The sequence below is a fragment of the Gymnogyps californianus genome, chromosome 3 (assembly GCF_018139145.2).
Source record: "Gymnogyps californianus isolate 813 chromosome 3, ASM1813914v2, whole genome shotgun sequence".
Lineage (NCBI taxonomy): Eukaryota > Metazoa > Chordata > Aves > Accipitriformes > Cathartidae > Gymnogyps > Gymnogyps californianus.
Window position 1 is genome coordinate 46,347,339 of NC_059473.1, and position 25,375 is coordinate 46,372,713.

The 25,375-nt window shown below is 38.0% G+C and overlaps 2 protein-coding genes across 6 annotated transcripts in view; both read right to left on the reverse strand.

The window, feature by feature from the left end:
• Nucleotides 1-12,375, reverse strand: part of NUP133 (nucleoporin 133) — a 36,691-nt gene extending 24,316 nt beyond the window's left edge. For 3 of the 5 annotated variants that reach the window (XM_050893613.1, XM_050893612.1, XM_050893614.1), the window contains exons 1-9: nucleotides 9,589-9,645; nucleotides 9,187-9,305; nucleotides 8,278-8,381; nucleotides 7,095-7,202; nucleotides 5,186-5,317; nucleotides 2,438-2,608; nucleotides 1,637-1,792; nucleotides 1,474-1,544; nucleotides 734-881 (exon numbers count right to left, since the gene is read on the reverse strand). In XM_050893613.1, the coding sequence (XP_050749570.1) occupies nucleotides 734-881; nucleotides 1,474-1,544; nucleotides 1,637-1,792; nucleotides 2,438-2,608; nucleotides 5,186-5,317; nucleotides 7,095-7,202; nucleotides 8,278-8,381; nucleotides 9,187-9,305; nucleotides 9,589-9,605 (1,026 nt within the window). In that variant the 5' untranslated portion in view covers nucleotides 9,606-9,645. Of the gene's footprint in view, nucleotides 1-733; nucleotides 882-1,473; nucleotides 1,545-1,636; nucleotides 1,793-2,437; nucleotides 2,609-5,185; nucleotides 5,318-7,094; nucleotides 7,203-8,277; nucleotides 8,382-9,186; nucleotides 9,306-9,588; nucleotides 9,646-11,664; nucleotides 11,698-12,190 lie in introns of those variants that run through there. The other 2 variants (XM_050893611.1, XM_050893615.1) reach the window with 2 other exon arrangements.
• Nucleotides 12,376-17,714: 5,339 nt separating this feature from the next.
• Nucleotides 17,715-25,375, reverse strand: part of ABCB10 (ATP binding cassette subfamily B member 10) — a 29,634-nt gene continuing 21,973 nt past the window's right edge. Inside the window, exons 8-13 of the mRNA XM_050894221.1 lie at nucleotides 22,707-22,916; nucleotides 22,342-22,421; nucleotides 20,812-20,992; nucleotides 20,525-20,568; nucleotides 18,957-18,991; nucleotides 17,715-18,341 (exon numbers count right to left, since the gene is read on the reverse strand). Coding sequence (XP_050750178.1) covers nucleotides 18,050-18,341; nucleotides 18,957-18,991; nucleotides 20,525-20,568; nucleotides 20,812-20,992; nucleotides 22,342-22,421; nucleotides 22,707-22,916 — 842 coding nt within the window. The 3' untranslated portion in view covers nucleotides 17,715-18,049. The remainder of the gene's footprint in view (nucleotides 18,342-18,956; nucleotides 18,992-20,524; nucleotides 20,569-20,811; nucleotides 20,993-22,341; nucleotides 22,422-22,706; nucleotides 22,917-25,375) is intronic.

A 25,375-nucleotide genomic window follows, 5' to 3' on the forward strand; every position in this document is an offset into this window, starting at 1 on the left:
AAAATCACTTTTAATTTGCCCTAAAACTTAAGATCCTGGGTTTTTTTTCTTCCATATCTATTAAATTCTTGCTAATTTCACATGGAGAGATAAGTAAACAGATCAATAACTCTACAGTTTTCACACTCTTCTTCCACCTTAAGATTCAATTTTAAGATGACATTACAGGCAGAGGGGAGAGGGGGAAGAGTGGAAGAAGTTTACCAAGGAAAGTTAATGCCCAAGTTTATGCTTCCAGAAGAGACAGCACAAACGAGGTACACCAAGGACAACCGATGTGTCCTCCCCTCTCAGCAAGCCAGCTGTCTAGCAAGGACCAAAATACAGGTCTCTTAATTCCTTGTCCTGCTACAAGAGTCCCAACAGGGTCTGAGATCTGTTCTAAATGGATTGCATGAGTATACCATAAAACTACTCTGTAGAAACTTTCACAGACAGGACAAAAATTAAAATAAAGCAGTAATAATCAGATGTTTAGACTTCTATTTTTGAGGCTTTTTTATCTTATACTTCAAAATGTAAAGCATAAACTTTACATACAGTTACTATTAAACATTAAAAGATGCTAGTACACATTTTCCTCAGAATACTATGAATACATACTTCCAAGAACAACCTTAAGACAGAGAATTTGATTTTCCTTTAGACAAAAATCTGATAGCTGATTTATGTACAGGAATATTCTGAAACACTGTGCTTTCTTAACTCAGTTTCAGAGCCTTCATTTGCATACCTGAAAAGATGGATTATACTGTGTGACCTCCACAACAACATCATCAGACATCTGGTAGCCTTTATCTTCTACTGTTATCAGAGTATAGTAGACAAGACATGGACGATCTCCAGGATGCCATGCTGCAGCAAGTATCACCAGTCCGTCACTATTCAACAACAGATATCACACCATTGAGAGATGATTATTACATATTTTACTTGCTCAAACCCTACCACTCACAAAAACAGATATTTAAGTACAATCACAAATAAATATTTTCCAATATTGTATTTTTTTTTAGAAAGAAAGACTATACTATTTGTTCTTTCAAGCTGTTTTATTAACAGTATTCGTATTGCAGTACAAAACTGAACCAAGGCAGTTGTGATTTTATGTAATTAAATTAAATACAAGAGATACTGAATTCTCTGCATTTGCTGGAACAAGTTAAAATTGCCTACTTGCTCTCTTTGTAATATCAAGACAAAACAAATACCCAAACCTGATAAAATGACACTAAAAAAAGTGGAAGGAATTATTCTTACAATTACAAATTCTAACGAATTTGTAATGCTAAAGAGATAATGATTGCATGAAGTATAGGATAACCTAGTTATCTAGTATGACGTGCTTATTTTATCAACAGCAGCACTCAAGTAAAATTAAATTGCAATTACTTATATAAAGTTTTTGTAAGAAAACAGAACACATTTATCTCATTAATGTAAGTCTTACCAGATGCAAGTGTAGTTCCTTACCGATTCTGTTGCAAATCCATGTAGTGTATATTTACTCCTCCTTTAATATCTTCATAGTTACTTTCAGAACCCTAAAAAACAATAAATCTGACTTATAACTATATATAAATAGGCTCTTAATTAAACAAACACCCAAACCCTTTCCAGGTGAGCTGGCTCTTACCCAAATTGCATCTGTAATATGTTCTTTCAGGATCCTGTTGATATCCCAGCTGAGAATATAACGTTCTGATGAATCGTCAATCTCCCATTTGTTTAGATTTGAACTTGTCAGCATATAAAAGCTTGATCTTTCTTTATCCCAAAGAACACTAGAAATCTGCATTTAAAAAAGAAAAAGCTAAAAAGGTTAAAGCACAGCCTTAATATTTGGATACAACAATCTACACCACTCTCAGCCCACAAAAAAATCACTTCCTTGGGCAACCTACACAAGTTATATTACAAGATGAGAGTATTACGATAATTTCCAAGAGAAGTCTTATTTTATAGATATAAGCACATCTGGAGTAAGTATGTTTCTCATACTTTCTTCCAACTTCTGTGGAGTTCATTAACAAAGCTCAACCCAATCACCAACCCTTGGCAACCCTAAATCAGAAAAGTAAAATTACAGGTTACTGTTAGTTTCTTCAAGTAGTAATGAGGCTATTACTACAAAGAGGCAAGACTGAATCACTGCGTATTCCCCAGGAAGTATTACTACTTTAAAGTCTCCTTTTATTCAGATCTAAAGAGCAAGTCAGCATTCTCCTTTACAAAGCATACAGATTTATTTGGTTTCTATCTTTCTTTCAAATTTCAAAGAAATATAAGTAACATAAATGAGTTGAGTCTTGTCTGGTTTTTTTTGGTCATCATACATCCTTACACAGCCTTTTCTTTTTTCTCGCCTGAACACTGCGGCTAGAAATTACAGAGAGAAATTAAAGCAGAGTACAATATGAATGTTTTTCAAGCTTACCACAGCATCATGTCCAGGAGACAATATACCCAGAAGAGAAGAAACCTTTCTACCAATTCCAGAAAACATGCCCTGACCCTGTGGCAGGGCATGCTGATGAATCTTGCCAGAACTATCTGGTATCAATCGAACCAGCTGGCCTCTGGAAGATGATAAAATAAAGCTTCCTCCCTAACAAAAAGAAAAAGCAACTATATTAAAAAAATAAAAACCACATTGCTGAAACAATTCTATCGTCAGATAAAATTCTTTACGTCAGCTCATAAAGGTAAACACTAAACAAGAACAAGACACAAGGCATCCACAGTACTTGAGAGCTAACAAAGAAAATAAAAAAAGGAAGCATTTATCACATAAAAAGATGGTTTAAACATATTTGCCACATTATTCTCTATGCTTGAATCAATGCAGCGTACAGCTCACAGCATACTTTTTGTAATTTTAAACCATATTTTTGAAAAATATGAAAAGAAAATATATTTAATCAATCTCTACAGGCACTACTACATGTAACATTCATATGTTGAATTATGAATTAAATAACATTCAACTTCCATGTGTGCATTTAAAACCTGAAGTGTTATTAAGCACACTATAACTTTTTTTTTTTTTTTTTTTTAAATAGCATCCTATCCTACAGGCCACTAATCTAAATGAACTGGATAACAAATCTTCCATCTGGTTATATCAAAAAAGACAGGGGTACGTAATTAAAAAATGAATAGTGCATTAGTGAATGTATAACTGAGAAAAGATATCACAATGCTAGTGTCAGACCAGGAAAGAAAACAACATGAAGATACAAAGAAATAAGTTGTTTTCTGCTGGGGTTTTTTTGGTGGTTTTTTTTGTTGTTGGTGGTGGTTTTGATTTTTTTTTTTTTTAATAATAAATATTAGCACTAAGTCAAACATCTGACTGGTACTTAGCACTGGCAGAGACTCATTTTCTTATCATTGCATGACATGTTTATCCATGAAACTCCATTTCAGTTTAACAACAGAACTAAAATCTCATGTAATCCTAATGATGAAAAATAGTGTTACCTTTGCACTAAGAAAATGTGCAAAGTCTTGTGCATTATGCAAAATATGCACTCCATTGTAGGTGCTTATATACCTCATTTAGGAGGCAGAGACTTCTGTTATTGCATCTCTTGCCTGTCCTAATGGGTGTATCTACATTAGCACTTTAATTAGTATCAAGAGTTTGTTTCTGAAGCGACCTTCTGTGAGTCCCCACATACTACCTGCTGGATCACATCACAGAGCAATCTGAGTGTATCAGCTGTACACCCTTTGAATGAAACTAAACTGAAGGATGGGCTCTGACCACTAACAGACATTCATTTCATGCAGCTAGGCTGGAACTGGTTTAAAATAACAACCCCCTCCCCACAAATAACCAGTGTAGATAGTGGCATTGCCTCAGCACTAACCTTTTACTTTATAGATCCTCAACTGTTGCCTTTCACTACCTGCTAACATAGACATAGCCTTGATGCCCCCTAGCACAAAGGCATTAAATAAAAGGTGCCTTCATTTCAAAACTGATCAAAGTTTGTATGTTACAGGGAATGAACAATGCCTGTTAGCTGTACAACAATTAAAAAAAAAAAGAATGCTAAGGGCCTGGAGGTTGCTGAAAGAATGAACTGTTTATCTGTGCAGGAAACATTCACAGAATAAAATAAAAAAAAAAAAAAAAAACACACACAAAAAAAAAACCAGCACCATTTTCATCATCATACTATATAAAAATTTTGCTAAAGGTTAAATCTGCCCAGTGACAGGATGACTAATTAAGTACAGTTGTCATATGTAATAATGCAGCTTTAGAACATTGATTAATAAAAGGGTGCTGCTCTGAAAAAAAAAAAAATGTTCCTCTAGCTCTGAATTCACATTGATGTCAATGTTTCAACTACAGGTGTGATAAGACCTTGCTTTCCTCATGTTGACATCTGAAACTTGGGCACAATTCAACTCTAATAGGGTAGATACATATTAGTGCTTCTTAACATTTTGAAACTCTTAAGAAATTTGTCATTAAGATCACTGTCTTCTGATTAGGTTTACAAATGTTTATGACACACTGATGTCCTAAAATAATATTTATAATACAGGATATGAACAGTAGATGTTGAAAAGGTCATGAGATAAAATGTAATTTAATTGATAATAACTAGTTTTGAAGATAACACATATTGTAACACACACTGAATTTTTGGATATATTCTATTTTGAGTTTTCCCTGTTTAGGCACATCAGCAGCAGAAAACAGAATTTCTAAGAACAATTCATAATATACTTGTTCATTACTTGCATACAGAAATCTCTCAAATTCAGTCACTAGTGAGCTATACCACAAGATGTTGAGCATGCAGTCTGCGGATTCAGAGCAAGTAGTTCTCTGTTTTTGTGATAGCAGGGTTTCTACACTGGAAGTAATCACAGTAGTAATACTGACACTCCTCATAGGCTGAGGTACCAAACCAGTCCTGTTAACCTTGTGGTTGAATCCTGCATGCTTCCCCAACTTTAATATTATTATTTATGACTACCAGTCATCTCTGCTACTTAAGATTATCACACTCATCAACAATCTCTGAAATTACTCCTCAGAATGTTTAATAATTTGCTTTGCAACATTTACTGGAGATTTAGGACTGATAATGTGGAGCATGCTTTTTAATTTTTAAATTAGGTATTTAAGCATTATTTTAATATAAATCATACTGTACTGTACCTTTACTGCTGTTAGGAAACTGCACAGAGAGCCTCCAAAGTCTGTAAAAGTCTCCATATAGGAACCTTCATGTGCAAGATTGGGCCAGTACCGCACAGAACCTTCGCTGGTAGCAACCATTATTGCCAGAGACTTGAAATGACAAAATAGTTAACAGAACATGCAAGATAAGAAGAATAATCAGACTGCAGCTTTAACTAAAACATGTTATTTCACATATCAAGATTGTGGGTGACAAACACACAAAAAAGAGTACATACATATGGATGCACACTGACAAACCTAGAACTGAACAGCAAAATGATTCTGTAGCATAACTTAATATGGGCAGGGAATGTTATACTCACTTATTTTGCTAACAATAGTATTTTCTACTGGTTCTTGTCCCTGATAATTCAGGGTCTGCTATTGAAATGCAAACAAAACTTACAGTTGCAAGACAGAAAAGAGTCTGTGGAGAACTCCAAATGTCAAGAGTTACAAACTACTATGGAAGACTTAAAATGCAGACTATAATTTAACAAAGAAACTGCTCTAGTGTCATTAAGAGAAATATCAAATCACACAGTGGCTCTTCTCTTCATAAAGACATAAGCCCCCAGTGTGCCTACATTAGGGCTTCTAACTCAGGAAATCACTCAGATACCAAATTCAAAGCAAGAAGCAAGAGACTGTGTTCAAGTAGAGATTTAGACAGAGAGCATCATACCTAATCTACCGGTTATTGGAAAAAAAAAAAAAAAAAAGTCACAGAACAATAGAAGAACTGTAGCTGTGAGCTGTTATTGAGATCCTTGGAGTTTTCTAACCAATTTTTGACTAGACACAGATCTTCACAAAGGAAAGCGTTTGGCTAATGAACATCGCAACAATTAAAAAAACACCACAGAATGCATTGTTCTTTGTGATTCCTGCCCAATATTTAATAATTTTCATTTTAGTGAAGTATTTTCTACCACTAATATTTCTACTTCACTCTATAAAATCATAGTGTCCATGCATAGCTCACAAGCTGAAGAAAGATGAAACAAACAAACAAAAAAGTCTTGGTTTAGGTGTATTACTTCCTCTTAAACTTCTTTGGGTATGACCAAGTCATAAAGCATTTAGTTTTATGAGCTAATCACAAGATATTAAGATTGCTTTTCATCATCTGGAAGTGTAACACAATAACAAGTCAAAAGAAAAGATCCTATTACATATTCTGTGCTGCTGCTTCCTTCTAAAGACAGCTGCTTATCCAGGTTTATCAGAGCACCACATATATTAACTGAAAACTACACCCAAGCTGAAAATGAGAGCTTCTTTTCTTCATGAATGAACAGACACAGTAACAGACACATTAACATACTTCCAGAAAACTTAACTGATCTTCAAACCTCACCCTCTAGCACAGTACATTACGAAAAGGCACTTAAGAAAGTAATCAGTCAAGACATTAAATCATCTGTCCTCCCAGTGCCAGCTTCCTCATAAAGACCAGCCAAGGGAGGGTGCTGGTGTTTGCTTCTCATCCATGTGTACTCAGAATTAAACCACCGCTGAACAACTTTTTCAGCCAGCACACATTTAAATTGCACTTGCTTAGACTGAATATTTGATTGCCCTGGTGTTTGTTAACGCAATACTTCTTAGTTTGCGGTATTTTTGTTTGTTATGAAAGCACGCCAAGTAATCGCTAGGAAAACTATTATTTAATCTGATCCTCTAACATGTAAATGGTGTAATTTGAAAAGACTAGCAGAATTTTGTTTATTTCAAACATATTTATTGCAAACTACCAATCTTGACCTTTTGAATAGATGGTACACCACCAAATGCAGTTTTCAAATAAGTACTTGACAAAATAGGATATGTTCAAGGTTACTCTAGAAGTATTTTTAAACACTAAAATTTAAAAGTTGATCACCTGCAGAGAAGGCGCTTCACCTGAGGAACTGAGACAAGATATAGCTGCTAAACTAGAACTCCACTGGAAGTCACTGGGTGGCAGCTGCAGTTCCTTGCACAGAGATAACTGTAAGAAAGAAAGAGATGCCATAATAAACATGAGATTGGAAGAACTTATTCCTCTGCCACAAAGTCTTTAGACTTTTTGACCCTGCTAAAAATTATTTTTCAACTAGCCCAGACACTGTGTAAGGGAACCAAAAGAATGTCACAAGACATTTTCAGCAAGGTTGTCACAACCAGCAAACAGCTAAAAAATACCCACTTGTACATTTTCAAGTATCACTGTTTTTCTTTAGTTATTTCTGAGTGTTTCTCACAACACTACAGTATTGAATTATTTCTTTCAGAGGTGCAATTATTTGACCATTCCTTAATACAATATGCTAACAAGGCAGCAAAACAAAATTAAACTAGAAGTGCTTGAGAAAGCTCACTAGGTACTAACAGAGTGGAGAGGGGAAACACTCCTCCCTCCCCACCCCCCAAAGTTAAACAATCAGGAAAATTTTAATCCCTTGAAAAATCTCTACAAGTACCAGAATGCTTATACCTGATACTCCGCTGTAAGTGCGGAATCTGTGTAATTAACATACGTCGCACTAATCGAAAGATACCGATTTTGTAACCAGAGGTTTCCTCTGACCATACTTGCTACTCACTGAAATGATGCTGAAAGAAACACTGCCCAGAGGGAAAAAAAACATTCTTGACATAAGAAATCTAGATGAAACATATGTTCAGCACAGCTGAAACTAACTTTTTTTTTTGACAAGTTGAAAATCAGTCCCAGAATAATCTAAACCAATCTGTAACATAACAACTAGTTTTTAACTATTAAAATAAGCTTTATCAAGACTATCTAACGTAAGAGACACACCTATTAAAATGCAAACAATTAACCTTAGTGTTAAGGTGACAATTAAAAATGAAGAGCGGAATATAAAAATGTTAAGTTCCCTCAAAAGCCTGAGTTTCAGTTACTGTTGTTAGTATGACTTCGTATCAACCGCGCTGCTTTTGGGGGAAACCAGACAAACTCCAATTTATAAAGAAACTCTTGCTTTAAAAAAAACACAACTGAATAACTTGTTCAACTAGCATAAAACACACAAGTTTTTCCATCTTAATCTTTCAGTTACCTTAGCTACTGGAGACTGACCAATCTTCCAAATAATCAGCCTCTCTTTATGGACTAGCCAGGCCCATCCACTTTCATCCACTTGAACGCTCAGCTGGTCATCAGCTACATAGAAAGTAATTTTTTTAAAGCATTCAGGTTTTTAAAACACTGCAGAGTAACCTTAAAACCAGTAAACTTTCATTCTCATATGAAAATAAGAAATATATTTTCTATTAAATTAAATTCCATGTTAGAATTTCCATGTATTTGATTAAGATACCAAATGACTACATATGGTTTAAAAATCCATTTGACAAACGCTCAACTTTTGAGAGTGAAAAACAAGACAATCCTAGAAGCTATTTCCATCAATTTACAGCAGATTATAATAGCTTTGCAAATTGCTCAGCAATTTTTAAGATTATTTTTAAGATACGCATTTTTGCTTCCTCTCATATCTACTATAAAAAAGAAAACTTATCCACAGGGAAAAATTGCTTAGGAGACCAATTTCTTGAACTCAGGGAAAGGTTTGTATCACTGGGGCTTTTAGAAGTGATAACAAATGTGGATTAAAAAAAAATTAGAGCATCCACTCTCAGACACAACAGAATCAAAACAAGTGAGAAAGGTGAGAAAGAACCAATAAGCAAAACTTACTAAAAAACTACTACTGGCTGTCTGTATAACCTTGGATTTTATATTGTATGGGTTAAGACAGCACCTGAAGGGTATTTACATGCATCCGTACCCACATGGGTGTTATTACAATTCCAGTTACATAGTTAACCAAGTTGGAGTCAAACCAAGGCACAAACATTTCAGTTTCCACTGTAAAGTCAGCATTTAAATGGCATCAACAACATGTTAACACTTCTGTCACCTGTCAATTTTTATGAGAAAAATAACAGATAAAATCAGTTCTTACCATCAGCCTTCTTCAGGGCTTCCATAACCTTAACAGGCAAAGAGGATCCAAAAGCCTTAACATCATAGTTAATAGTCTCACTTGCTGAGGGATGCTGGATAACTCTGGTAGGAGTTGCTCTTAAACAAAACAAAAAGTTATCGTTAGTTTTTTATTGTTTCTTCATCAGTTTCAACAGATATTTACTTCATTAGTACCTGTTTAGAAATAGATGTGATGAAATGGGTTTATGTAAAATAAACATGCTCCCTCTGGGAGCACCATCTAAAGCAGTAATTTGGTGGCCTCCTTACAAGTTATTAGCTGTCATCAAATTCCTTTATTTTTTAAAGAACTGATTTTGAATATGCATTCCTCTGCCAGCAACAAAATCACTGTTCAACTTCTCTACATTCTGGTTACCTGTAGAATAAAGCCATCCACAATGCCAGGAGAAGCTCAACAGAAGTTCTTCCCTGACTGCAGGGCCTATTTCCAGCCCCAGTTCTGACACTGCTGGGCAGTACGCACTGTGCAACACTTGGAACACCCATGGCAGCTCAGATCAGCTAGCTCTTCTGCTGCCCTTGTTTTACTGTGGAGACTGCAGTTCTTATCTGTTTCAATCATTATTTGTTTCACAATATAATTTATCTGCTTTGCATCTTCCCCCACCTTCTCCTTCTGGAACTGCACAGGTCTGTCTTGTCTTTTGAATACGATTGCATGGGTAAATTTCTCTGCTTTTAGAAGATACTGCCCTCTTTTTACTTCTCCTCACAAGTAAAATGATGTCGTGGACCTCCCCAGCGTGAAATGCCAAAACATGATACACAGCTAGAACACAAGCCTGACACCTGGTTTGGAAAAAACCCGTATTAAACAGACCTGAAGTAAAAGTTCCCCAAAACTGAAAGTGGGCAATCTTGTTTATCTCAACAACAAATAGCTGCTCCTGAAAAAAGAGATTCTGAACCCCTGAAATTGATCTGGGGCTCATGTTAAATCTCATTTTGGATTCATATGGAAGGGAGAAGAGGGGAAGCTGGGGGGAGTGGGGGTGGGAAATGCCTAAACTTTGGCTATTTTATCTTCTTTTTAAATACAGAGGTTCTTATTATTTTCATATTTTTCCTATACCAGGGATACATCTGAGGAACCCTTGAACTCTAATAAGAGATATTTATAACACTGAACATGTGGTATTGTATATTTATAGTACAATATAATGTACAATACCACTTTTAAAGAACCTTAAAACTGTTCAACTACAAAACGTTTCAGTCAGAATTTGCTACCATGAGAACAGAGTATATCAAAATCCTACAAAGAATCTGAGCGCACCTGAGAAACCACAGACTAATAAAGTCTTACTACTCCTGTAGGAAAGTAAATGAGCAAAATGAGTAAACATAATTAGTAACTCATAGATTTTTTTCTTTTTATCCTTTTCATACAGAAAAAGTCATGCCTAACAGTTCTATCAGAATTTTCCAAAAAACAGTCAGTGAATACAATCCAGACAATACTAAGTACTTAAACTTCCCAAAATCTTTCAAAAAGATCCCTTTTCAAAGATTCCTAAAGAAATCAAGCTGGGAGATATGAGGAAAAGTCTTACTGTAGCCCAAACACTGTATGAAAGATGGCAATAAGCAAAAATAATACGGAGGAAAGAAAGGCTAATTTATACACTGCAGGAAAGTTGCCGTTCTATAAATCTGTACTGGTGTCTAAAATCTTCAGCACAGTTGTAAAAGAAACCAACTACAAGTGACGGTGTCTTGACAGTACAATATTATTTAGGACAGTCAAACAGCAAACAAAATATCTGAGTTACTAAATACAGAGTAAAAGGCAAAACAGAAAACATCATGACAACTCCATTTGCTATTGTAGCAAAACTACTGAAAAGAGATTTAAGGATGATCAGAGATACAGAACATCTTACAATACATCCCAACAGAAAAACAAATGGTAAAACCGCATTCGTGAAACAGCAATATTGTAACCTACAATGGCTTGAGCACGTAAAAATGAGGCAGAGTTTCCAAAGAGAGATGAAATATTCTGTTAAACCTTCTTGTATAGACCGTTGAAAGCAACAGCTTTCAGGCAGAGCCCTCTCATTAGGCTCATTATAAGTATGCCTTAATACATTTACTGAGGCACAGAACCAATATAATCCAATTGCTGAGTATTACACATGACCAAATGACACTTTTCCCCCTCCTTTTACTCAGTAAGGCCAAATGATTTTATCTAACTAAAAGCCTCTGTGTCTGCATCTGGGTTTTGGTTGTGTTCATAAGACTCAAGGAAAAGACTCAGATGGCAAGCAGTTGAACACTTGGGTCTTTTTTTTTTTTAAATTACGATACTTTTTTTGCTACTTTCTTTAATCACTAGCCTAACTTCCTATTAGCGCTCTCAACAATTACTGCTACTTCAGCAAACAAAGAGCGAGTCTGCTCAGACCCTCACTCATAGCAATCTCACTGTGTATAACAGACTCCTTCCCCAAGCAACAAATGAGCAGGCCTCCCCTGAACAACGAGGCAGATGGCAGCAACTGCAGTCAGCCTCCTCTGCACTCGCGCAGCAAGAGGTAACGCCACCGCCGGTCGCTGTGGAAGGGGTGGCCGCAGAGAGCCCGCCGGAGGAGCAGCAGGGCCCGGGGGACACCCCGCCCGGCAGCTCTGCACGGGAGCTGCCGCTCACTCCCCCTCCCCTCAGCGGGCCGGCAGGCGGCTGCACTACGCGCAGAGCCCCGACTGCAGTGCCTGCCACGGAACCCCGGGAACGGAAGGCTCGGGGTCCATTCCAGAAGCGGGGAAGGAAGGCAGAGGGGGGAACCCTCAGGGCCCGAGCGGCGCGGCCCGAGGCGGGCGGGAACCCCGGCCCCGCCTCAGAGCGCGCCGGGAGGGGCGGGGCCGGGGCCCAGGCAACGGCCCGGCGGGAAAAGGCGGCTCGCGCCCCCTGGCCCCTGCCCGAGGCCCGGCCGGGCGGAGGGGGCGGGACTCACCGGGCGGAGAGGGAGCCGCTCCTCCGCGCCACCGGGGAGAACAGCACCGGGGAGCTGGCTGCCGCCACGACGGCCAGGTTCTTCCTGCCGCCCGGGCGGGAGAGAGGGCTGGGGGCGGCGCTGCCGAGGTTCCTGCGGGCCGACCCGCCGGGGGTCCGCGGGGAGGCGGGAGCCGAAGGGAACATGGCTGAGGAGCGGTGCCGGCCCTGCGCTCCCGCCGGGCGCCGGCTGACTGCGTCACTCCGGGGCGGGGCGGGGAAGAGCGGAGCCCGGCGCAGCCCCTGCCGGGGAGCGGCGGAGACCCCGTGCCGGCTGCCCGCTCAGGGGGCGGCCCGGCCCCGCCCGGCCGTCGCACCCCGCTGGCCGTCTTCCCGTCTCTCCTTGCTACCAGCCGGCAGCGGGAAACTACCCTCATAAACACATCGTAGCTGTTACAGACTCAAGCATTAACACAGACGTGTCCAATTTCTCCCTTAGCTGCACCAGCGCTCCCGCCGCGCCTCAGCAGAGGGTTTTTCCTCTCCAGAGCGGGGGGAGCGGAAGGAGACTGCCTCAGGCCCGCCGGCACGTCGTGACCTTCAGAAGATGGCTGTCTTACCGTGCCCTCTTCCCCAGCACAGGAGCCTGAGCAGGTGCTTTCCTCACGCTGAGGCTTAGGCAGCCAGCTGTGTCGGGCGGCCTCAAAAAAACACGGGTCCCCTTCGCTCGGATCTTCCTGAAGAAGGGCGGATGCGCTCGGTCCTTCAGGACGCTCCCAGTGGGATTCACAAGGCTGGATTTGGGAACCATTTTTCACTGACTTCATGCAGTTCTGGCACTAACGACCTTGAGCAGAGAAAGGCAACTGCATATGCTCAAAAAAGTGCCATTGAAAGACCACTGGAAACTGCTGTTTGGCCTTTTGGAAGGACATGTATTCCAGTACTAGAGTTGCCTAATCTTTAAAATAGGCTGTGCTGTAACCTGTGCTTGTCCCTAAATTTCTAATTAAAAAGAAAAAAAAACAAAACACATTCCATGCAAATCTTGGTATGTTTCACATCTATGGTAAATAACAATCGTGCACTACAACTATTTGATGGTATAGAATTAGATTTTAGTCTTAAAGGGGAGCTAAATTTTCTCATTGAAAGAAAATACTCAACTGCATTGGTTTGTATGAAAAAAAGTGTTTCCAGAAGGTAGGTATGTACCATCTACTCTGGGAAGCAGTTGAGTTATATGTATATTATCAATCTTAATTAGTTAAGATAAAATTAACTAAAAATAGAACATTCAAAAACTGCCCATCAGTTTCCAAAACCATGTTCTTTCATTAAAAGTGTTATGGCGATTATGCGTTCTATGTGGACTGTGGTCCAACAGGACTGAACCTGAAACGCAGAGGAGGTAAACTTGAGATACTTCATCTGGCAGTACTGAAGTATGAGGCACCTGTCTGAATGTTCCAATGCTTTGCCTTTTAACTTCACTCCATCCCCTTTTGCTTTGATTTTATGGGAAAGGCAAAATAGGAATATTTAGTGGAATATCACTATACTGTTACATTAATGTAGTATCCTTCTATATAGCCTTCTCTATTTTACTCCATGCAGTGATGCTAAATCATGTTACTCTTGTTTCATCAAGAAAAACACAAAACCAAACCAGGAAATGCACACTCAAACAAGCAAATGGGGAAAAAATGAGTAAAATTCAAGCTGCTGTCCACATTTCCCAACATCCATGAACGGTGACATTCAAAGTATTTTGAAAACTGAAAGCCCCCCTTCACATCTCGTTTCTAAAATATTTAAGATGATGCAGTGTGAGCCGTAGTTTTTTGCTGATTCAATCCTGTATACACTTTGCTACACTTCCTCAGGGAATTACTCGCCTTCCTTTTGCTGTCCCAGCCCCGCGTTAAGAGCTCCATCTTCAGGAGAGAGGATACAATTCAACCTTTAAATCTCATTTTCGACGGAGAAAGCTAGCTTATGCTAACTATATCGGTTAGAGACTTAACCAGTTCTTGAACTGGGATGCATGTGGTATTTGTTTTTCACATGAAATGGTGAATGTCCAGCAGGCAATTTTGACAATACTGACCTAGTGGCGACTTGAACTAAGAGAATGGAAATAGTGGACTTACAATAAAGCCACAACTTCAAAATACGTGGGATTGATAATATTTTTATACTTCTGGTTTTGATTTATTGATCGATGGATTGAAAAACAGTGTAGAGTATATTGCTTGGGTAGATTAGCCACAAATAGCTGCCTACTTATTTAGAAAGAAAATTAGTTTGCAAGGATAGCAGCAATCAAACCCCATCATCTGCAGAGCAAAACAAAATTGCCATGAATTGGTTAACTGATTGTGCCTTATAGGGACTATGCAGATGTTTAAACAAAGATGCGTACAAAAGATCAGTAACATTTTCTTCTTCATAAGATATGTAATGTCTTGCTCATCAGAATACAGAGTTCCCTAATAGGTCAGAGTATTAATCTGTTGGATCATTGCATCGCAAATTTAAGACCCTTAAGCAACTGGAAACACTTCCCCCCATTCAAGACAGCTGAAAATGTTGAGCAGTGGCAATGTGAAGACAGAATTGGCGAGACCACAAAGGCAGGATATTGTCTTCTATTACTCCCCTAACTGGAATCCACTCCCTTTTCAAAGATTAAAGTATTGACAGAAAAGAGGCGCTCTGTATCAGAAGATTAAAGCAAAAAGTTGCATTAACTACTTGAAACCTGAGTTGAAAGAACTTTAGCTCTTTCAGAGATGCCAATCATTCACTGCAGTGATGATGCTATGATCGACACTCAATTTAAGCATTAAAATAAATAGTTTAATAAGTAGTTTAAGTAATAAAGTTACTCAACACTTTATTTTCAGTGTTTTCTCTCAGGAAAACATTCATGCTGTCAAGAATCAGAAAACTAATGAGGAACACAGTAAAGGGATCAAGTGTACATTGACAGCTGACCTTTCATTAAGTCTCCAAATACTCAACCCTAACTAATACAGTCAATTTAGCAAGGTAGTTTTGAAAGCAATTAGATACAGTATTTAAGCCCCAAAAGTCATGACTGAGTAGCAAAAGTTAAGGAAGGAAATAGTTCTGGCCTCCAAGGCAAGGGTGAAAAAGGCAGTATTAATAAAACACTTCAGAATGATGCCCATAGGTATCAACTAAAATATGGCAACTAGCGATAGAAACTGAAAAATGTTTATATTACATATTTGATATACGTGTGTATGTAAATTAATTACATTTATTTTTTAATGTCTGGGAAATCATCTTTACTACTTTTCTACACAGAGAAGGTATGTTTAGGCCAAAGTTGAACACTAATGTGTGCAGCATAAAAGAGAGATGGTTTTATATAATGTGCTGCACCAGGGCTAAAAGGACACTTTGAAAACTCTACCAATTCTGAATAAGGTCTGGCCTTTCCTTCAGGAAATGTTGCGTAAGTTTAATTTGACTTAAATTGTATTTGCCTGCGATCAAAAGCATTTCCTTTTGGCCTTTGAAATACACTAGGAGTAGCACAGCTGTGTTTCGAGCTGTTAAGACCATCCCTCATGGAACTGAACCTCTTCCTACTAACAGTAGCTTAAACAAAACATAGATATACAGTATTACTAAAACCTGAAGGGGGCAATGATGGAAAATACAGTCAGAGAGTGTAAGAAAGTTTGGTTTATACTTGTTTCTGATGCACAGTCAGATACTCTCACGTTAAGTCTTTTGTACATTGCGTGGCCCCTTTTTGTCCTATGGACCATGCTACACAAGGCAGCAGCATGAAATAGTGGTCTTTGGCACGAGACGCCTATCAGGATTGTTAGAGATACACCAACAGTTTCCACCTTAGACAGGAAGGTCTTCAACTCTTGTAACAAAAAGAATGCAATACTTCAATTTTTCTCTCTCTCACACCTTTTTCCTCATCAAGCTACTAGGGCTCCTACAGTTCAAAATGCAACCATATTCAGTGTTGACTAGCGCTGCTGTGGAAGTATACAGTGTGCCATGTGCACACATCACATACCTTGTAGGTGTGTAAACCACAAATCTGAAGTTGTCCAGCAAAGCTTCCTACTTGCAGATTACGAAGAAACTTTGTTTTCTCACCTTGTTGAGGTCTGTCATTTGTTCAAAGGAGTATTTTGAGTGGTTCTAACCTGAATAAAGTCTGTTATCCAATGTACCTGCTATGACAGACATTCACCTTTCTGTGGACTAGAGCTTTTCCGTAGCTTTTCACACTTTTCTGTAGACTGCAACCCTGCCAGAACAACTAATGAACAAAAGACATAAAACATTCATTTAGTTCGGCTGCAAGGAATTCCTGTTACCTGTGTAAACACATGAATAAAGGGGCTCATTGCATCTCACATAAGGAGAGGTTACATGAGTCAAGACTAAAGTTCAAGCCCCTCTAAATACATTATGAAGAGAATAATTGGTAGTCAACACTGAAATTAAACATTGGGTCAGTGGTATTTTTGGCATATCTTTAATACAATATCTGCTTGTAGTTAAACTATATCAGAAGATAAAATTACATCTGGATGTAATTTTATTTTCATTTCTTAGCACAGGGATCTCTTTAGCGTTTTCACTATGTTCCACAAAGTGCCATTAATGGCACATTAGATAAACATTTTAAGCTTGCCCAGCACTAGGTATCTCACCTATTGCCAATAAAGTTTTCCAGCAACAAGTTTTCCTAGCATAGATGAGTTTTAATGTGACCTGGAAAGTTTCCAGCTTTTTTAAATTACCTTGTGGGGTTTTGCATCTTCAGAAAGTCTAGAGAGATTCTATTGGAAGATTCTTAAATTAGAAACATGAAGCCTACTCTTTACTACCAAATGTACACTCCTGCAGTTATTCAAATTAATGTAATGCTATTATTTTACTAGTTGTCCTTGAGAAGGCAGTTTACTAGCTGTCCCTAATAAGGTAGTTAGGCAAAACCTGGGATTTCTGAGTGAAATATTAAGTAACAATAAAAAACTTACATATGCCTTAAAAAAAGGACAAAAACATATATATAAGAGGGTGTTCTTTTGGACGTTGTCTTAGAAAGGAAGTGAAACTAAAGAACTGGGAAAACAGAGGAGGGAAGAAAATGCATGCAAATTTTAGATTTTCATATGCTGACTTAATATACTAATACACTTCCTTTGTCCTTATGTAAAGTCAGTTAGGTTTTTTGTTTGGTTGCTTTTTTTGTTGGGTTTTTTGTTTGTTTGTTTGTTTTTTTAAAGAACTTTCCTCCAACTCATGCTTCCATACTCTCTAAAATGTGTTCTCATATGTAATTCTCTACAGTAACTGTAGATGGTGATCATAATCAACTTTCACATTTCAGAACAAATGGTAACTGAAAGGACAGTGTAGTGGAAGTCAGAACTTTCAGAGTACGTTAGTGTCACGCATTTTTGAATTCCAGCAGTTTAAGACTACTGACGAGCACAGAAAGCAAAAGTTCCTTGAAAAGGGAAGAGACAATGATATGAAAATTATAAGATTGTCATTTAATTACCCTTAAAATACTGAACTTACTTGAGAATGCAGCACATCATCATACAGTGCATTACAGCAAACAAGATTCTAAATGGTCTAAATTAACGTAAAGCAGAAAAATCTCTACACTGAAATTATCTTAATGTGATAGACATTTTTAAAAGTTGCAATAATTATTAAAAAGCTTTCAATAAAAAGTTTAAACACATTTAAGTTTCAAAAGAATATTTTGTACATTTTGGAAAAATATAACATTTACTTTACATAACTGAAACATAAGTTATATTCTTTGTAGTTTGTAAGCTTCCATTATTCATACATTCTCTCATACATTTTCTTTTAATACATCCTTTTCTCTGGATTGTAAATCTAATGCAAAAGTATCACTATTCTGAAGAAAAGCTTGTTTCTGCATTAGTTTCCTGAAAAGTCCATTTGGATTTGCAAGTAGATCCTCATGTTTTCCACATTCAAGAATTTTACCCTGGCCAAGAACTGCAACAAAATCAGCATTCTGAATAGTAGACAGACGATGAGCAATAATTAGGACTGTCCTCCCTTCCATCAGCCGGTCCAGAGCTTCTTGCACTAGATACTCATTTTCAGCATCCAAAGCACTAGTAAGAAATGGGAAGCAGGGAGGGGAGAGAGGAGGATATTTGTTATTTTAAGATGGGTTAGTTTTGTATGCATTAGGCTTATTTTGCTAAAACTGCAAACCCTTGCTATTGTTGATGAAGAGGCACCAATGGAACTGCAGGAAAGTTTCGTGACTATGCTTAGTGCACACATCCAAGTTATAGGCATTACATATTCTCATATGCAAAAATATGCATGGAGAAATAACACTAAATTAATTCAGTGAAAAAAATTAAGTTATACTGCAGTATAACCATCTCTCTTTTACACTAAGATCTTAATTTAAACTAAAGATACAAAAAAGCTTTAAGTACATGTTTCAAAACCAAATTACATATTACAAATTTAATTCCATGAAAAATTACAACACAGTGTACGAGCTATCCTTTCCACTTTGCATAAACAGCTTTTATCACAGGTCTCCTAACCAATTCACACATTCTAGAAAGCACATTCTTTTTGTGGGTAGAGAAAAGTAAGGTGCTAGATAATTTGTGCAAGGGCATGCAGAGACAGAAAGAAGAGAGAACACCTCCCAAATCTGAGTTTTACAGATAGATCATTTCTAAGTTTCTATTTGTTTTCTTTCTTACCTTGTTGCTTCATCTAACAGAAGAATTTTAGGATTCTGAAGAAGAAAGTAAAATGGGTTATAACAACAATTAGACAAGATCTGAATATTTATATCAATAGAGAACAGGATTCATACAGCTTGAAACTCCAAGTAAATGTACTTACTTCATCAAAAGAACTGAGTGTTGTTCAAAGTATTACTTTTAAGAAGTCTAAATGCTAAGAGGACAAAACAGAAACAACACTCTTCCATCTTCAATTTTTCCAAACTACAGTAACAGAACACTATTACCTGATAACTATTTGAAAGATACAAACTAAAGGTGGGAGATGATTTTTAATGCATACTTGGCAGCACTGTGGTCAAAAGTTCAACTTCCTATTTACTGCTCTTATGTGGATCTTTCACAGAGGCTTGGCTACCCTCTGCTTGCAGTCAGTCTGCTATATGTAACTGTCTAGTAACAAAAAATAACAAAAACCTACCAACAAGCAGTATTTCACCCACAGATTAAATACATAGTACTTAAGCACTAGCATTTAAGAACTCTTCCCAATTAAATAAAAAATTTAAAAAAAAATTGCCAGCACTCAGATCCCTAAGAAGCTTCTTCTGAATTACAGTACATAACCCAAACTTCTTTGATAAAGTTGAGAGTAAAAGCTTTAGACTTTATCTGGAAGAGAAGGGACTCCACATCCGCAATCACATATATACCAACTACTCATTTATTTTTTACAACTTCTCCTGCCCCCCCCCCCCAAATAAAGCCTCTACTCCCATGAACTGTACTTGACATGAACTGCAATCAGCTTTTCAGCATTCGTGGCAAAAGAGAACTGGTATAATGAAAAATTCCCAGTAATCTAGCAGAACTGGGCATGCTAGGATGTTATAGAGACCCGTGCAGCTTAACGTGCATGTAAGCTGGGTTCAGCAAGGGTCAAAACCTCCAGCTGAGCACCAGCACCAAACTGCCTCCCTGTGAGGCCCCATGGCTGTCCCTGAACCAAACTCCCTGTCCTTCTGATCCTCAGAAGCCTCCTCAAATTTGTGCAGCACAGAGTCTGCCCTAAAGCTACACCCATGTCAACCCTTGAAGAAAAAAATGACACAACATTGTGCCTGAAATAGTATCTTGTCCCAAATCCAGACCAGCTCCCCTCAAAGCCAAGACAGGGCATCTACAGTGCTAGTAAGCTGCAACCCAGAAAAATCAACCCATGAATGACAGAGATCTGAACACAGAGGTAGAAGTGTCTTATATGAGTATAGTAGCACCACATTCTTAAAGTCTTCCTTCATCCTTGACCTGGTCTTATGAAAGTGAGCCATTATACAATGATTTACCATCAGTGTTGGCAAGAACTATCAAAAAACATGACTGAAAGCTAGGAAGAAGCACTTACATAAGTAAACTGTTTTTAGTTAAACCACTCAGCCCTTTCAAACTTCCTCATTAAAGTAAAAGATATAACTTTCTTTTTAAAAATATTTTTCCACCTCTCCCATTGAAAGACCTCCTCCTTTTTAACCCTTCCCGCCTCCCCACAAAGTAGTTAAATAGCTATTTGGGTGCTGGCTTACCTTGAGCAGAGCTCGAGCAATCGCAATTCGTTGCTTCTGTCCACCTGGGGCAAAAAGCTCAGTAAATTGAAATAGGAAAACAGATGTGAAGTAATTTTAACTGAATGCCTGGACTGAGCAGAATTAGGCACGTGTACTTTAGGGGGGGGAATGGAGATGAAGGAGGGATTTTTTTAATACTTATGGCAGGCTATGACTTGGAGAAAAAACTGGTAACAAAAAATAACAGAATTTTTACTTCACTCTATAGTATCAAGATTTTTAAAATAAGCAATATAAAGATGTACCTGAAAGCAAAATGCCTTTTTCTCCAACAACAGTGTCAAACCCTTTTGGAAAATCTCTGATAAAACTAGCAGCATTAGCTATTTCAGCAACTTTCTGAATCTCCTCTGCAGTCACAGTAGAAGGATCCTCTGCACCATAGGCAATATTTTCAGCAATAGAACAGGAGAACAGAATTGGTTCCTGATAAATTCAAAAACATAACTAATATGGTAGATCTGTAATTACATACATGTATTGTCTATATCTCAAATAACATAAATCCCACTTACAAGACCCAGCATTAATTTCTTTTATATCCATACAAAAGAATATGTAAGCTAGAGTTAATTGAACTAAAAAACAAACAAATAAATAAACCTCTCCTAACACCAAAATGGGCAGTGAAAACCAATTAAAAAATAAGTTGCTTTTTTAACTGGCAAAACATAACCCTCGATTCCTAATATTTGAGGAAGAGTTCAGAAAGAGCTATTCATTCAAACATCAGAAAATCTCCCTTTGTACTTTACTACATATCATCATTTGCAACAATGATGATTCTTCTCTTAATCTCTACACAGATTTCATGGCATTTTGTGCATTTAATTTACATTAAAGCTTAAAACAGAGAAGATGACTGGCAGATAGGACAAGTGATGCACAATGGGAAATTGTTTGAAACAAGGTAAGTCTGCTCTGTTTATTAAATAAAGAGATGCTATAGTATGAATACCAGTATGAATCTCCTACTCATAACTCAAGTGGAATACGTACATTCAAAAAGAAAAATGCTAATGTGCCCACAGGAAAATAATTTTTGCACAAAAGCTTTTGGTGGCATTATTACAAAAAGTAGATGTTTCGAAATGCAACATATACCCAGTTATCCTTATGCTTTTAACCAGAACATCAACCTAACAGTTAATTGCACTGTGAAGCATCTGGGGAGACAAGGGAAGGAACATACATATTTTAATTGGTCAAACAGTTTATTTTTAAGAGTCCATTGAACATCTTTCTGTGCTTCCAGAGTTTGGGGGTTGCTAGGGAGCGGGCACTACAAGAGTAAGTGCCAACAGTGCTGTATTTTCATGCTTTCCTAATGGAATCATGTTTGCCTGGAAACAACACAGAGCACAGAAAGTCAGTTTTCAAATGGTTGTGTAAAATATGACTGTGTAACTTCCATTAACACAAAATGTGATTAAAATGTTAAGCTTTGTGTTACTTTCTTCAACAAATCATAGCAAACATCACCATGGTCATACCTATACAACTTGCAACAATGTACTTTCCAGTCTCCACATGCACACTTTTCTTCTAAGCTAACACTTTGAATCTCTGTGATTATGTAAAAACAGACTACAGAATAATGGGACTAGCTCTGAATACTTATTTTTAGAACAAAGCATGCACAACAGCAGTTATGGTGAGATGGAGGGATTTCACTGAGAAGCAAGATTATATAGTTTTAAAAAGAAGAAAAGTGAGGCACACCTAGTCGATCACACAAAATTATTTCATTCACTTAGAATTTTTTTCTTCCTTACCTGACTCACTGTTCCAATCTTTGTCCTGAACCACAGTGGATTTAACTGACGGATATCAAAGCCATCAACAGTGATAGTACCTTAAATTAAGAAACAGTAAAGTCAAGTGTGTTTGACAAGTACTGAAAAGAGGTGGAAAGAACAGTTGAGAACAACCACCCCTGAGGAATCACATACTGGTGGATCAGAAATGCAAAGCTATGCAGGCACCCCCACAAGGTAACCACACACCCCAGAGGGAAGCATGGTGCATCAGTGGAATAGTCACATCAGGACCTCAAGCACAGGAACCCCGACTGTTTATAAGGTGTATCTGAGGTGCAAAGCATCAATTGTCACGAATAAGAGCAACACACAAAACATACCTGAGATAGGATCATACAGCCTCAGCAGAAGGGATACAATAGTCGATTTCCCTGTACCACTTGGGCCAACCAGAGCCGTAACAGAGCCAGCTGGAATGGAAAGGCTAAAATCTTTGAAAATGGATGTTTCTGGACGTGTTGGATATGCAAACTCCACATCCTTGAATTCCAAAGCACCTCTGAATGTGTCTTTGCCTAGTACGATTCCCTCTATATGACAAAGAATAAAATACAGAAACATGAACAGAAACAAAAATCAGCACAGCCCTCCTAGAACTTGCTTTACAGACACTCAATAGAAATATCTATCTCCATGTTAAATCTAGGGATAGCTGCAAGCCACAATTCAGGACCACAGGGGTTATACTTCAGCCATGACTGAATCAGTGTGGTACACCACTCATTCCCAAACGCAATTTCAGGTTGCTCACCAGCAGTGAACGTAGGCTAGCTACAGCAAGAGGGAGAATTTGCATCTTGCTAATACCTAACAACTAACAATGTTCACTTCTAGTAGAATTATCTGAATTTTTAAACATATTATAAACAGTTTAAGTTTTGTCAATTAGGAGCAATGAAATAAAATGGCATTGTTGAAGGCCAAAGTCCCGTTGCCATAGAACACATGCAAAAAGATAAACATTGCAAATCACTTACTGCCCTTTCACCAAGCCACAAAAGTCACCTGAAACACCCTCCCCTTTGGATAAGAGCAGTTCCCTCTCCACTGCCTGTTAACTGGGTGGCTTTTAAGCAAAGGCTGTCACTGGAATAAAGCTGCTGCTAGGTTTGTTGCATTAATGGCCATTTTTTGGATTTATTTTTTTTTTAAGTGGAAAGTATATTTAATAAATTCAGGACAACAGTGTATTCAAAAACCAATCAGAGCCATAACTCTTATGCAACAGTTCACTGTAACTAAAATTTCAGTTTGTGAAATACCATAACAAACCATCATGAATGAATGATTGCCAAAGTTAAATAAAACCATCTTCTTTCTGGAGCGCAGCGTTTGATTTAAACAATTACCTTAAAAGAATATCAGTACTAGAAAAAGCTTATAAATAAGACAAAGAAACACAATTTCTTCAAGCCCTGCTAAATCCCAGTGACATATATCCATACAAAGCAAACTAATTGGACAGTGATGCTGCATTCCCGAAGGACAGAGTCTCACTGATGCAGTTCCTACCAGTTCCATGAAAACTGGCAGCAACCAGAGCAACACCCAAGTAGTGTTTGTTCATGCTGAAGACATGCAACTCAAACCCCTTAATTCTTTTCAGACACAGCACACAAGTAACCCCCGGCTAGCCACAGCACATAGTAGCACATGCCCATGTTTGGTTAAATGGTAGCTGTGGATAGGAAACACAGACGCCCATCAGTAGCAATCAAGATTTCACTAGTCCTGCTGTTCCTAGAGCAAATACTTTATTTTGCTTTTCTTTTTCCCAGATTCCCTCCTCTTCTCCAGGCTTTCAGCTTAATGGTAGTAGCATAGAAATGGCAAAGGCGAGAGCACACAATTTCAGACTCCTTCCTTGACTTTAAATTCATGGACATACACATTGTAACTTGTTTGTTAGGTAAAAGCACAATGGTCTGTAAACCTCCCTTTGGGAAAAGAAATGTATTTGCTAAATCCTGTGCTAGCAACATAATCCTTACTGTTACCAAAGTAACAAGTAATCGCTTATCTTTATTCTCGGTTCCAGTTATTGCACAGTCTATTCCATGGCCTGAAACACTGAAATCTACTGCAATACAGGAAGTCTTGTACCACAAGTCCTTCCTCTACGTGTTACTGTATCTAAAAGCTATATACAGGATTGTGCTTGTTTCTTGTTCTGATTCTAGACACAGGGAAAAAAGACATTGTAATTTGTTCCTGAGATACTTGTTGTCACCAACAACAGCTGAAGTTCCGTGAAAATAAAACCTAAGTAGCTAAAAGAGTAGATGTTTCAGGTGGGTTTGGACAGTAGAGAAATAGTCTCTTGGCTTTATTGTCTGATGAGCCAGAAATCAACTATAATTGGATTTTGAGACAAAGGTTTATATCCTTTCCTATATATTTAGTTTATACTGAAAGGAAACTTAAAAGAAGCTTTCCATAAGCCTATGCTACATGGACGTCTGCAATTTTGCCCGATTTATGTTCCGTCTATAAAATAAAGATTGTTTTCTGGATATTACTATTGGTGTGATTAAACAATACAATACTTGCAGTGGGAAAGACAACTTCTGCCCCAATACTACTGCTCACTCTGCACTGGTACCACTGTAAAGATGAAGACCACTGAAATAAACCAGATTTAAAAAAAAAAAATCCCATCCAAATGATGATGAAATCAACAGTTGCACTAGGTCTATGCAGGGCACAGCAAACTTCAGTGTGGCACTGGATGTCATGGCAGGAAGTTTAAGCCAGCTTCATTGCTGAAGACAAGAGTGTGTAGCTATCCCTTCATCAGCCAGTTGGTGGTTACCGTTCGGACAAATGGCTGCTAGTCTAAGTTTGCCTCCATCCATTGGAAACAATACTACTTTTCACTGCCTAAGTAAAGTCTATGCACATTGCAAAGCATCCTACAGACAGGCTTGCAGCTGTGAAGAGAAATGAGACAGAGGCCAGACTATGACTTGGTATCCATCAGAGTAAGAAC